The sequence below is a fragment of the Danio aesculapii genome, chromosome 2, assembly GCF_903798145.1.
Source record: "Danio aesculapii chromosome 2, fDanAes4.1, whole genome shotgun sequence".
NCBI lineage: Eukaryota > Metazoa > Chordata > Actinopteri > Cypriniformes > Danionidae > Danio > Danio aesculapii.
In genome coordinates, this window is record NC_079436.1 from 29,926,223 (window position 1) to 29,941,278 (window position 15,056).

Here is a 15,056-nt window from a genome sequence, read left to right on the forward strand (position 1 = left end):
ATATATATATATATATATATATATATATATATATGTATATATATATATATTTATATTAAACTATAAAACGCTATATAAAATAAAAAACTGATATAACAGAGTCATATTTTAAATGTTTTATTTTGCTGAGGCAGACTGAGTGAGCGGTGTTCCAGACGAGCATCAAAGATCTCCTCCCTCCTTCACGTTCACTCCCATGATGCAACAGCAAACAAAGAGGGCAGAGAAAGAGGCAGCGCAAGCAGAAACGTCTGATAGCTAGAAAAAAAAGTTTCAAACGCTGAATATAGGCACAATTCAAAACACTCTCAGCGTAAGGTGTTACTTTATCGCAAAACGTGGCCCTAAAGTGCCCATTATTCCTCGTGTCAGTGAAAAGTGAGTTCGTTTCTGCGCTGTTTTTGTAAGTGCAGGTATCAGCTAGCCGTGAAATCATAATGAACCCTAGTGTGATTTCATAGCTCTTCGGACACAAATATGACAACTTCTGTTAGTTGACAGTGTATTCAAGGCTCGGCAGGTAATGTATAGTTAATATTTATATGTAAATATTGATGACTAATGTTGTAGCATTGGACAGAAGTCATGTTTAATACACAGGGCCTGTACAGGTTAGCCTGAGTGCTAACTGCTCTTAAAGCGTTAGCACGTTTTTATTAATGAATTCAGGGAGTTATATATTTAGATTTTTGAATTATATATCTTGTTTATAGTGTGACCGATTCGTATTGTATATCTGTTATTAGCTGGTGGATCATTTGATGTAGATATGGTTGATTATATACTGTCATACAGATAACAGACAGACAAATAATTAACCTAACGTTACTGTAAAATAATGTAATCGTTTTTAAAAGTACAGCAGATGTGAGTGCCATCTTGATAGCCCTTGATAGTTTGCATGGTTTAAAGTGTTGTTCTGTACCGTGTGTATGTTTAACATATGTGCAATGGGCTTTTTGATTATATTCATATGAATCTGGTTAATCTGTGCTGTTTATTACATCTTATTTTGGACAGAATCTTTATTTTGGCAGCACAAATGTAATACAGCCGGAGCCTTGTTTAGTGTATTAGTTCAGGTTACTGGAGTATGTGGAGTATTTTCCCCCCAATAATAAGTAATAATGTTTGAATTTGGGTATTTGTGTTGAAGTGCCTTGCATGTCCAGTCGTGTTACATGTTTTTCTCCATATAAATCTATATTAGTTGTCGTTAATAATAACTGTGAATGGGATTTTATATGTCTTGCAGCGTTACATGCTGATCTCCATCTTAAACTATAGATTTCATTAATAAAAATTGTGTGTTGTTTCTTTTTTTTGTTTGTATGTTTGTTTATTATTTACATATGATTAAAATTCAATGGTAACTGTTCGTTATTATTGAGTATGATATAGTAGTGGTGTAACGGATCACAAATCTCATGGTTTGGACCATTTTTCAGATCATCCAAAAAGGGGAGGAGGCAAATGTGATTTGCATTCAATTTATTACAAAAACTACTGCAGGAAACTTTTGGATTTAACAAACAGAACTTAGAAACTAAAAATTTACGCAAATAACACAAAGAAATAATCAGGTGAATAAAAATAAATAGTAAAGTATTCAGTACTGTGAAAAATTCACTGTTGCTGATAAATGTACAAATCTAATATTATAATTTGTACAACCCATATTTATTTTTAGTCTCATTTTCAATAAATGGTTCAATTATTCACTCATAAAACTTCATGTTTCATTGCGAGGTGGCATTGTTGAAGAATTATTCAGTGGCATATTTTTGATGGCTGGTTTTCACTACCTATTGGTTAAATAATGTAATTTTTGAGCGTCAAGTTAAATGCATATGAAGGTGATTTTAATCTTTACCATAAACATCAGTGGTTTTATCTAAACTATAAATCCCAGTACTTTTGTGTTGTTTGACTTTTTGTAACTTCACAACTAACTCAAAAGACTAAAGATTGAATCTCTTGATTTCTGCATTTTTCAAACACAGATTTGAATGCAGGGATTCGACAAATTAATAAACATATGCAAATCACCGTCATTTATAATTTATGTTGCATGGTTGTTGAGATCCTGATCTTTTAATGATTACTTGTGCAGCTTACACTGAATGCATTAATGCAGGCTAAAAAAATGGTGACAGAATAGCTTTAATAAGCTAAGAAACCCACCATATCTCGAATAACCTACCACAACTTCTTCCGTCATCATTATATTTTACAGGAAAGCCTAAATGCTTTCATACGATTTTCATGAGATTTGAATGGTGCGAGAGGTGATCTCTCTGCGATCGTTACAAATTTAGGATTAATCTATAAGTAAAAAAAAAATGTATTAGCCTTATCCGCAGGTCAGTTGTGTTCCGAACAAATCACGGATCAACCGTGATCCCTTACACCCCTATGATATAATATTGTCTTGTTTAGAATATTACCCAGCAATTCAAAAAACAGCAATTTCTTTTAAAATTAAATTTTTTAATTAAGAAGTTTCTACTCAAGTGTGAATTTTTTTCAGACAAGCTAATGTACAAAATTAAAGGTGTTCTTCTGCAATATTATATATAGCATTTAATTTATTCCTTTGATGTAAAGGTAGAATTATCAGCCGTTATACTTTACTATAATCTAATGTTATTTTCATTTTTTCATCTTCATATTTTTAAAGTTGGTGAGTCTTAATTTATTTTGTGAAATGAAGCTATGATTTTCGTAACTGTGAGCTTTTAGACCAACTATTTATTGTAGTCTATATTAACCGGGTCATCAGTCAGCCATAAAATAATAAAATTGTTCAATATCTAGCTATTATCATCATTAAGATACTGAACATTATATTTGTACTAGGGCTGTGTGATTTAGGGAAAATATAGAATTGCATTTTTTAACAGATATTGCTATTTGATTTACGATTTAATTTTATAGTCAAGCTTCAGCTAAATATTCTGTATCGTAGCTTCTTACTGCTAAAATGCAGTCAGTGTTGGAAAAAATAATGAACTGAAAAGATATTAACTTACTCCAGTGCTTATTCAAATTTGTTTTTAAACATTCAGAAATTAAAATTAAACACTTTCTCTCAAGATCAAAAAGTAGTGAGTTATGGCATTAGTTATCGCCTGGTGCCTGTGGTGCTTTTTAAGGTGCTGGTTGTTGTATTTCCTCGTGCTGTGGCCACAATTCTGTGACAGCTCTTACAAATGACCAGTTTTTGTTTGGTGTCTGTAACTTTGAAACCAAAATATTCCCATATTTCTGACATGCTATTTTTCTTTGATATTAATTTGTTTATTGATGCTTCTGAAGCGACAGGCGCCATCATCCCACTTGTCCGCGCTTTCCTGTTTGTTTTTATTGTGGGCGTTCCGCATAGTTCGTTGCGTAATTTTGATTGAGCAGAACGAAAGTGAACTCACTTAATTGATGAGTAAGGCTGCCACACAGACGGCGGTCACGCATTTGTGCTGGGTGGTGGAAATTATGTAATACTTATAAACTTCATATCACAGCCTCTTGCGATTGGCTAATCGAAATGTTTCTAATTGCGATTAGATTTCGGTTAATTGCAGAGCTCTAATTTGTACAGTTACTTTGTTGTTGTTGTTTTGTGACATCATAGGGCAACTCAGGATGAGCCAGTCAAGGCAAAAAGTAAAAGTAAAAATGTGAAAGATATAATATTCTCTAATATTATATCATATAATAATATATGAATATTATTAGGCATGCACTAATCTTTGTTTTTCAAGGCAGTTTTCTGATTTTCATGGCTGATTTTGAGTGCAGTGTCTTTATAAGCATATATGCAGATTGCAAAATATTGCGGATTGCCATTTTAACATTTTATTAAACAATAGATAAGAAATAATAAAAATATGACTGCACAAATGAGATGTTTATTTACTCTATTATAGGCCAAACAATTTGCATCCATTAAAATGTTCTTGCATGCAGCACGAACATTGTATAATTTCTGAATCTGAAGAAAAAACAGAACAGTCTGACCTGGCACAAATGACATTTTAGAAAATAACTAAAATTCCGATTTATAGTCAGGAAGAATTGTGCATCTCTGGTTATCATTTTATGAGATTGCTTCTTTTACTCTATAATAATGTAGTTTCATATTCTCTCTGTTTTGTAGGTATGGCAGTTGGTGGCCACATGTGATCAGCTATGTTTAAGTGTTCACAATCATCTCCCTCATCCCAGGAACATCACGCATAATCCCCCTCTAAATTATTAAGGGGGATCTTTCAGAATGAAGAAGATAAGTCTGAAGACAATAAGGAAGTCGTTTAACATTAAAGGCAAAGAAGAGAGTGAATATGCCGTATCGCAGCCAGACCTGGCAGCCAGTTTCTCTGCTGAAGATTCTCTCTTTGGAGGGTGCTACAGCAAAGATCTCGTCAGCAGCGACCTGGATAATGAGGACGAAAAAAGATCCAAAGTCCGATCTAAGAGTGAGAGTCTCATGGGCACCCTGAAAAGAAGACTATCAGCAAAACAGAAACCAAAGGTCAAAGGTGGTTCTTCATCTGTATGCTCTATAGATGACGACACCTTCTCCTCCTCTTCAGCACCCATTACTCTCAGTGACTTAAAATCCCAGCGTTCCTCCCGGTCCACATCCGTCCATAGTCATCATTACAGTCCCACCCCGTGGCCTCTTAGACCAGTTAACTCTGAGGAGACATGCATCAAAATGGACGTTAAAGCGTTAATGAACTCCTCAGATCCAAGTCCGACTCTCAACAGTGTCCACCAAGACTTCCTGGACCTCCAGAGAGAATTTGGAGAGTCAAGTGATTCATTCAGAATCACCACACGTGTGCCAGACCACCATTCCGCCACTCAAAATGGCGATTTGCACCTTGATATGGATGAACATGTGCCTGTAGTCCTTGGTCTTGCAGCTCAGGATTATATTCAGTACACAATGCCTTTAGATGATGGACTCTATCCTGATGATGAAGGTTCCCGCTCTTTTTGCTTGGATGCCACCACGCCCATGGACATCGTTCCGCAGTCAGAGGGATGTGGATCTCTTCATCCAGATGAAGAACCCATTGACCAGGACCTCCTGTCACCTGATATTTTCATGGAGTCCTCATCGGTGAACCAACTTTTTTTAAACACTGCAAATGTCTTGCTGCAGGGCTCCAGACTCGAAGCCCCACTTTCCCCTTTGCTACCTCCGTTACCCGATAGTTACCTCCAGAGAAGCTTCTCTGGGTTTGCTGGTACACACGCTCAGGTTGCAGAGAGAGTCATGCAGCATCTCAACTTTGACCCCAACTCGGCTCCAGGAGTGCAGCGGGTCTATGATGCTGTGCAGAACAGTGGGCCTATGGTGGTTACCAGTCTCACGGCTGAGCTGAAGAAACTTGCCAAGCAGGGTTGGTATTGGGGTCCCATCACCAGATGGGAGGCTGAAGAAAAGCTGACAAATCTTCCAGATGGTTCTTTTTTAGTCCGCGACAGCTCTGATGATCGATATCTCCTTAGCTTAAGCTTTCGCTCGCAGACCAAGACGCTCCATACTCGAATCGAGCACTCAAATGGCAGTTTCAGCTTCTATGAGCAACCTGACATTGAAGGCCACGTATCCATTGTGGATCTCATTGATAATTCGGTCAAGGATTCGGAAAACGGAGCATTTTGCTATTCCAGATCTCGCTTACCAGGGTCCGCCACCTACCCCGTTAGACTGACCAATCCTGTTTCAAGGTTTATGCAAGTGCGCTCGCTGCAGTACTTGTGCCGATTTGTTATCCGTCAGTACACACGGATAGATCTGATCCAGAAATTGCCTTTACCGAACAAAATGAAAGATTACCTGCAGGAAAAGCACTACTGAACGCTGTATCCTGTATCGGTTGCTACTTGCACTTTTTTGGAGGACACAACAAAGCAGGTTTTGCGAACATTTCAAGAGTTTTGTTACCATTCAGTTATGTGTTTTGTTGAAAGAAAAGATGGTGTTTGTAGGTCTGGTCTGGTGTAGAGTAGATAATTCAGTGGTTTGTGAAGAGACGCAGTGCCAGAATGTCGTTAAGAGTGTTTGGATCTCAGTGTTGGAGCATTTTTCGCATGTTCTCTGTGTACTGTAGCATTTTATTTCTGTTACAGTCAAAGACAGTCCAGTATTTTCAGCATATTCCACAGTATGAAATATCAGCACACAACTCCAAGCTCCAGCTTACTGTAGGGCATTTAGAGTTTCTTGGCAACAATGCACAGTGGTCTAGATGCCTTAATAATGGCCGCACGTTGGTGAATGCGTAGATTACATTCCTCCTCGCCGCTTTTTGGAACACAACTTCTGTCGTACTAGCCATTGTTATGTCATGACCTTATTCAAAGGGAAAATGTACTACATGAAATGCCAAATGATGTCCTATCACCCTTCTGTGGAGTTCCTCTAATAAGCTATATTAGCTGCTCATATACATGTCTGATCATATTCTCACCCCTTGTGTTTTGCATTCTTTAGCACACGTGATGCCAAGGTTAGGTGCCTCGCTGGAACTCGTCTTTGCTGTAGTTAATTGATTTTGGACTGTATGATTTGTTGTGTATAACAGTCATCTTTTAACAGGCATGCAGTTGCGTTGTAAGCACATCTGGTCTTTCTCCCTTGCATTGCATTTTAAGTGTTCATTAGAATTGTTTATCACTGTTTGAAACAGAACGTTTTCCTGTAATGGACTATGTCAATGGTACAGTTTAAAATCATCTCTTTTTGGGAACAGAATTTGCTTACTGATATGTTGAAACTTGAACTTGTTCTTTAGTTCAAAATAAAAGTTTTATATGATTAATTTCTGTCCATTTCTTCAAAAGTTAAAGGTTCAAGACACCCTGGAGTACTTTTTTTGAAACTTAAACAGTGTGTGTTGAGCATCATTTAAGACAACGTTAGCACCTGTCAGCTTTAATTGTGAGGAAAACTGGATAATTTTGAGTTCTTATCAACTAATTTCATCTTCCGGGTTTAAAATCATTTGTGGGGCGGGATCAAAATCTGTGACGTATCGCGAAGCTGCTAATGGAGTGATGACGTGTCAGTTTCTCATTATTATTCATAGCGGAGTTTTCTTATCCTATGAGAAGACCCTGCCTCTTAATTATTCATTAGAGCATGTGCTTTCAGAAGGCACGGCAGACCTGTCAAGCTGTGAGTGAGACCATGATCACCATGGTTGTTTCCATGATCCACGGGGTTTGTTGCATGGTTTTCCCCGCAATTCTGTCAGGGCCAATATAGCGAAGCTGTTGGTTTGCAGCAAGCATTTTTGGCGAGAGAGCTGTACAAGAATTGGAGAATGGCGGACTTTGACTTTTATCAGTTTATTTTGTTACCATTCAGACACATCACCTATATTTGTGCGGCCGTGTTCGCCATATGTTTAAATGGGCTCATGGCCCTTCAAACTCACCTATGCAACTAAATTAGCTTGTCAGATTACCTTTTTAGTTTTTCCATTCTGTACGCACATTTCAGGCATTTAAGGGAGTGACAACTGAATTAACTGCTGACAAAACGCAGTGACGGAACCAAATTATCTCAAATTAATGTATTTTCAGAGTTTTCTCTCATCTCAATGAGCAGTGCAAGAAATCATTGCGAATGTGATTCATCGTGACTCAGTGTTGCCAAATCTAGCTTGAGAAAAACAAAAAAGCCAAAACTCAAACCAAAATTTTATGGAGATCAGCTATATACCAAAATACTGCATATCTGCCTACTTTTATAAGTCTATAAACTGGGTCGCTTATGCCCAAGGATGTTTCATAAACATTCTGAGTTAAGTGAAAATAGCAGCACTTCAAGGGTGTGCTCTGAAAAGAAGCCTTCTAAACAAAAACAAAACACAGCACCTCTGTCAGCTGTAGTTTAGTTAAAATAATAATGAGTCTTTGGCCAAGTTGTGAAGGTTAACAATAATTTGAATGTGGTCCTCACTCCAGAAATGCTACATTCTTTGCTCATACTGCTAATGCTGAGTTCAGACTGCATGATTTTCAAAGTAGTCATGTCACAGATGTTTTCACACTGCATGACTATCTGGGGTAGTGTTATGTCGCCGATGTGTTCTCACTGCAAGATGGATCGAGGACGGGGTTTCACACGGCATGACTTTACAATTGTAAGAATCGCAGACAACTTTGTCTCCACAAATAGACTGAAAATAAGCACTTACTAGTGGATGCTGCTCTTTCATTTGCTGTAGGTAATCGCCGATGTTGTTTTCAATCAGAACACATTTCGCTCTGCATGATTTTGAGTTGCCAAGTAGCATGCCAAATATCTCACGGGTGTTGGCGACTTATTGACGATTCTCTCAGATCATGTCTTTGATAGTTCATGCTGCGTGATTGTTACTCACGTGAATGAGCACAGATTTGCTTGTGATTTCAGGCATATGTCAGCGATTTCTCAAAACCTGTAGGCGAGTCAAAATCGGGTCTAAACTCATGCAGTCTGACAGTGTTTCCTCTAGGATTTTTTCCAGCTGTGGCGGCAGGTCTTTTACACAGATCTACCAGCTACCTATGGTGTTATTTCAATGACAAATGTTGTGAGCGCAGTATTACAAGTCGAGATCGCATTTATGTAATACGAGCATGCAAATTTTATTGCTTGTGTGCCAGTTTCCTCTGTTTCTGGACAAAACTTCTTGCACACCCTCAAATATACACTGCTCAAGTGCAGATTGTCTTGTGCACTCTCAAATAAACGCTGCTGAAGTGCGATTTAGCGCGTTTATGTAGTGAGTATGTCTCCAACATTTATTCGATTGGCTAGCAAATTAGGAATATTTATGTATGTCTCCAATAGACCTGCTGAGCGGCATTAATGCGTCCTGAAGTGAAACGGCTATAAACTCCAGCAAGATGAAATCATTGTATGCAGAACCATAGACCTTTATCTATAAAGTATAATTATAAAAACTGGGTTCATCATAACTGAAAACTACGTCGTGTATGCTAGCCTCACGCACCTGTCAGTCAGCGCGTCACCTTAAAGGGTTAAACAGTTAACGCACAGCACTACTACGATTACAGAAAAGTTCACTTACCTTGACTTAATTTACTTACCTTTTAATACATTTTGGTGCGATTATAACCCTCTATTTAAAAAAAAAATCAATGACTGAAAGTTTTGAATGAGAAGCTGTAATGTAGCCGTGGCGGGATGAATTTGGTGTGGCGCTCCGCCATGGAAGAATGAATGTAGCGGAAACCATTGTCTCAACTCTGCATAAGATTTAAAGTGTTTTTGCTTAAGTTACAGATTTTACAATTTGTTGTCAGTGACTTTTCCACCAATTTACAAAATATTTGGCCAATGTAATTGACAGTGTTATTTTTTTTGTCACCACCTCTTATGGATAACTGTACCATTCTCTGTCTTTTTTTGAGTTTTTCTGACAAGACTTAGGGCGTACTCGCACTATGAACAGTTTCCTTGAACTGGGCCAAAGCACGCTTGTCCCATCTCCCCCGATGGCCCGCACATTACATTCGGGCCTGGGCACGCTTACGTCATCGATGATGCTCTGGTCAGAAACGCTCTCGCTCAGCACAGTGGAGATTTCTTCAGTTATAGCGTCGTTTAAGTCATTTGACACGCAGTCAAATATTTCGCCGAACAGATCAGCCACTTTTGACGCTCATAAATCATAAAGTCCTCGTGCTGCAGGTATTAGGAGGTTTGAAGGTGCGGAGCTTTCGTGCAGTGAAAGGTTTGCGTCTTCAATAAACTACGACAGTTTGCGTTCATTGAACAGTAAGAATGATTCTGATGAACTTCTCAAACGATCCGGGAAACGGGCCTGGGCACGGTTCGGATAGCATAGTGTGAGTAGGCCCTTAATTCAGCATGCATGTAATCCATGTGTTTTGTAGTTGCTAAGAATTTACATAGTATATAACTAAACATATGAGTAAAAAACTCAAGCATAGAACAATCAGGTTTATGTGATTGGTTTAGGTTGGTGATGTGGCACTGCTGTTATTTGACTGTTTTTGTGCTTGAATTAATGTTCTTTTGGAAATAACAATACAAAAGTGGGCAGTGTGTGGGATTTAGCATTGGTTGCCAAAAAGGCATTTTCTCCATTCAGCACATGCACATTTTAAACTCTTTCATACTTTTTTCTCATTTATTCATTTTTTATTTCCAAGCAATTTGATCCAGGATGACTACTTTTTCATTGCTTATAACTGCTGAGTAAGTGAGGGACAGCACAGGGCCAAAAACTCCCTTACAAAAACTTTCTGGCTGAATCGAAACAGGCTTTCTGCAAACACAGCATCACATTCCATCAAAGACATGCTTATATCTCACATAAATTACTTGATCATTTTTCTGAGACTCCAGAGACAGATCGCTGTTATTTGTACAAATAGTCTCGTTTTCAGTTCTTTGGCCTCCTCATAATAATTTAACTAAAGATTTTCTGCTGCCACGTTGTTTTTATCCAAATGTTTTCAGCTTTTTAATGCAATGAATCTACTTGGTATGCTTTTTTAGTACTTTTAGGTGACTTTAATGCAGCTGCACTGGTGGAGATGAGTGTTTGTCATGGGACACGCCATTTGCAGGCTCTGACCTTGAGAAATGTCTAAGAACTACAGTCCCCTGTCCTGTAAGTATTTTCTGAGACTGTCAAACACCAATCATTTAGCGTCCCTTTTGCTTGCATTGTTCTTTCAAGAGTTCACACTTAGATATTGTTTGACAACTGTTAGCAGGTTTGGCATGCTGTCCCGGGAGAGAACCCTGAGCTCGGAGATAGTTAAGCCCAGGGCTCCTGCCTGGTTCATAGAGCATATGAGGGGAGTACGAGATCGGTGGTTCTCGAGAGCTCCCCGTTGTAAAGGAAGAAAGGAGGAGAAGGGGTGGATGGGGGGTTTCTTCGAAAAACGAAGATAAGAGAGTAGTTCTAGCTAGGCTACTTATAATGAGTTGGGGTTAATCTGATTGGCTAACTAGTGAATGTAGAGGAGTGCCCAGCTGCTGTCAATCATATCACATGCTCCTCTCGAAATTAGTTTGTGAAACTTCACTTAAGCAGTGGTAGACAGCTTTTCTTTGTGACAGACATTTAAAGTGCTGAATGATTCATTCATGTATTTGACTCATTTGTTGACATGTTCTTGAGTCAATGATTCCCTGACTAAACGGTCTGGTTAAAGTGATTCTCAGTTAATGTGACAGTTCACCCACAAATAACAATTGTCATCATTTACTCACCCTATACTTGTTCCACACTTTTCTTTCTTTCTGTTCTTCAAAAGTAGATTTTCTGAAGAATGTTGGAAACCGATGATCATTGACTTCAGTAGTATTGGTTTTATCTACTATGGATGTCAATGGTTACTGATTTCCAACATTCTGCAGAATATCTACTTTTGTGTTCAATAGAAAAAAGGCCACACATTTAGAACCAAGTCTTTAGTAAATATTTTGGTGAATGATTCCTTTAACAATTTACTTAAACTGTCTGATCGAGTCTCCAGTTTAGGATTTACTGAATTAAATAAATAGGACCTTTTTGTCTACTGTCACATGAATTTCTGAATGTAAGGGTTTGTTTATTGATATTGTTTGGGCAATTTGATGAGGTATTTTGTGCTATAGAAGTCATCCTACTGGTTTATTATATAGGTATAGGACAATCTGATGAGGTTTTTGCACACTGTAAAATGCTCATACCTGTTTATTAGGATATGGGGGACATTCTACCAGAAACATACAGTATCTGTCCCTGAAATAAAAACATAATTACAGTGAATAAAGTATTACGTCACAAACATTTCTAAAATGGACTGATGGTTGATTTCTGTGAGTTGTTCTGTAAAGGAATATGTCCTTCATTTGGTTCTCAGATTTTTCTTTTCTTTATTAAAACACTTAACATATTTACATACCCTGTCATTATCCTTGTTTTCAGCCCAATTGAACCTACAGCTTTAATAGTTTTATTATGCTAAAAACTGTTATTTAAAAGACAATTTCTTTTTCAGAAATAGCAAAGTTTAAGTTGTTATCATTCACATCAATTGATTAAAACATGAAATAATAAATCAATTCTACAAATAAATACTACAAATATAATACAAATAAGTTTACAATTGTCCCCATGTTTCTGTCAGTTCTGTCACATTTGCATTAAATTTACCATAAAATGTTAACATAGGCTCATTCTGAAAACGTAGCCCTATATATCTTTCTGGAGATCGCTGAATTATGTCTGAGCTACAAATGGCTGCATTTCGTCTTTAAAACGAACACTAAAGGGCGGTATGATGCTGTACCTTTTCTCGCTTACCAGCTGACCACTTACCTGCATGTGGACAACTTTTCTGCTGTTACCAGTTTGTCCAGTAGCTCGACACATACTTTGGTGCACTTAAAATGCAGAGCAGAGTTGACTGCAACAACAGGGTTCGAGTCTGATGAAAAACGGTTCCAGAAAGCAAGACAAAAGCCAAAAAATAAAATAATCAAGTAAATAACAGGGTGATAATGTGGTCAAATCTGAAACACTGCAGTTGAGTTTAGGGAAGGGGGTGGCCGGGTCAATCTGTGCTTTTTAAAACTCAGGCAAAAGGTTCAGGTGGTGGGTGGGGGGATTGGTCAGTCAGTCAGTCGACAGTGGCCTCTGGTGGAGAAAAGCAGGCGTGAAGGGCACTCGTAAGAGCAATTTGAAAATTGAAAAAAACATACACAGCCTCTGGTGGAAAACAAAAACTGCAAAAAAATGTAGCTCCTGGGACGTATTTTGCTCTCTCCAGAAATGCATATAGGGGTACGTGATCGGAATGAGCCTGGGTTGAAAAATGCATGCAATACACCTTCTAGGCTATGACTCGGAAGTGACATCATTTGATAGGGGAGAAGCTGACATTGATCAAGGATGTGTTCTATCATTGAATTGAATAATTTATGCTTAATTTAGTATGATTTGTTTTAGAAGGACAAGCTTAAAGGTCAGGCCGTCACATTTTATGTAAGTGAAAATTTACGTTAATGGTAGAATGTCCCATATAATGGTAGGACAATCTGATGAGGTATATTTTGCACTCTAAAATCCCTCCTGTTTGTATATACATTTAAATAGAACGGTTGCTTATAAAAAAAAATCAGAACTGGCCTTATTTTACAGTTTTTGGACAATCTGACAAAGTAGGACAAATTGTCAGGCCATCGGTCGGGTGTACAATTCACTGATTCAAATCATTCTGACATAAGGCTCCAGTTACTATAGTTCAACCACCGGTTAAAGATTCTTCTTGGATATATGCTCACAAATGATGGAAAATATACTAGTGCCAAATTTTAGGATGTATTATTGTAAATTAAAATCATATTTCAGTTGCATTATTTGTGAACTAAATCAGCTGTAAAAAGGCAAGCTGTTTAAGTGCACTGTGAAATGTTTAAATGTGTGCATGTCTATATTTGTGTGTTACCATAGGTTGGCACACACAGACACACACACAGCGCGCATTTAACTTTGCAATTGCACACAAATGTGATTGAATACATGTTAATATCCACTCCTGTATGGATATCCGTTATGTTAAGGTACAACATAAACCTGATTTAACATTTCCACAACCGGAACTGAAGCAAATTCTTTTATAGTTGTACTGACATGCGGCTGTGGTGTTGCACTGCTTTAAAAGAAGAACTCACTCTTGATCACATTTGATGATTTATGATCACAGAGAGCTGAACAGATCTTTTAATCCCGATTTCTTTGTGCATGTTCTGTCTTGTTGATATGAGTATACGCGTTACTACGGCTACGCAGCTGTCAATCAATTCACTGGGTGGAGAAACTGCACTCCTCAAGTTGCGGTCGGCCTCAAAATGGGAGGAATTTGGATCCTATTTTAATGTCAGGAAATAAAAAAAGAGACTTATTGTCTTTATATCACCCCAAAATGACTGTGGACACACTATACCTACACACACTTCTGTTCAAACTTTTTTTAATTTTCATAATAGGTGCCCTTTAAATGTAAAACATTTTAACAGAGTATCTGCATTTTCACTTGAGCCTATTTGATTTTTGTACTTCTCAAATGTCAGTTTACTGCTAGCAAGGCCTCGCTGAGAATTCTGCTGGAGTAGTTTTTACTTCATTTGATCATATGTTGGCTATTATGTTGTCAGTGCGTTATTTGTCAATCCTCCACATCGATGTGTGACCCTGCTATTGTAATCCATCCTGTTGAGGCTCTGGAGGATGCTTTATTACAGGTGGTGAAGGATTTTTGGCTCTGTTTATTACTCCCTCCCTTCTCTTTTAATTGGTTTCTTTGGAATTTCACATCAGACTCCTCCGAGAGCTTTCTACACTCCACTTACCGGAGTGCCTTCGACGTTTTAATCAAATTTACCACTTTGTATCTGTGTGTCTACTGAGTTTGCAGTAATTGAGGGAGGTTCGACTGAAAACGGGCTTCATATGTCCACTTGTCATTCAAGTAATCTGAGCCTCAAATGCAGTATATCAAATTAATTTATTGAAGCGTGGCTCATTTTTGTGATTGGAAGCATTTGGTTGTTGGTTGTCTGCTGAATGTTTTTGTAGTAGCCCTCCACTCACATTTTAACCCCTGACTCTATTGTGCATGAAAAGCCCTGCTGGACTGCGCTTTGACATGCATCCACCAACGCTTACAACATCCACCATCATGGTTCTTTTAGACTCCCTCGTTCTTTAACTTATATTTTCCTAAGTTTCACACACAATTCTCATTTATCTCACTGTAAATAATTTGCACCAATCCTATTATTTCATCTGTTCCAGTCTATTTCATTTCATCTAATGGCAACTGTTCAGCACGAGATAAGACTAAACGTTCTTCTGTTCACTGCTGATTTGCTCAGTATCAGGGTATATTCTGTAAACGCAAATATTTCTTTAGAGATTAAGAGCTATATTGGGTTTTATTCTGTCCTTTCTGGAGTTTGACTGGCAAGGCCAAGTGCCTTTTGAAGCATATGAGTACATTTG

General features: G+C 37.9%; 1 protein-coding gene across 2 annotated transcripts; it reads left to right on the forward strand.

Moving 5' to 3' along the window:
- Positions 1–206: 206 nt before the first annotated feature.
- Positions 207–6,836, forward strand: socs6b (suppressor of cytokine signaling 6b). Of its 2 annotated transcripts, none has more exons than XM_056476925.1 (2): positions 207–520; positions 4,157–6,836. In XM_056476925.1, exon 2 carries the CDS (start codon positions 4,274–4,276, stop codon positions 5,870–5,872), a length of 1,599 nt encoding a protein of 532 aa, XP_056332900.1. In that variant the 5' UTR covers positions 207–520; positions 4,157–4,273; the 3' UTR covers positions 5,873–6,836. The 2 variants fall into 2 exon arrangements, with proteins under 2 accessions (XP_056332900.1, XP_056332908.1); XM_056476933.1 differs by having other exon boundaries at positions 207–378.
- Positions 6,837–15,056: the final 8,220 nt, after the last annotated feature.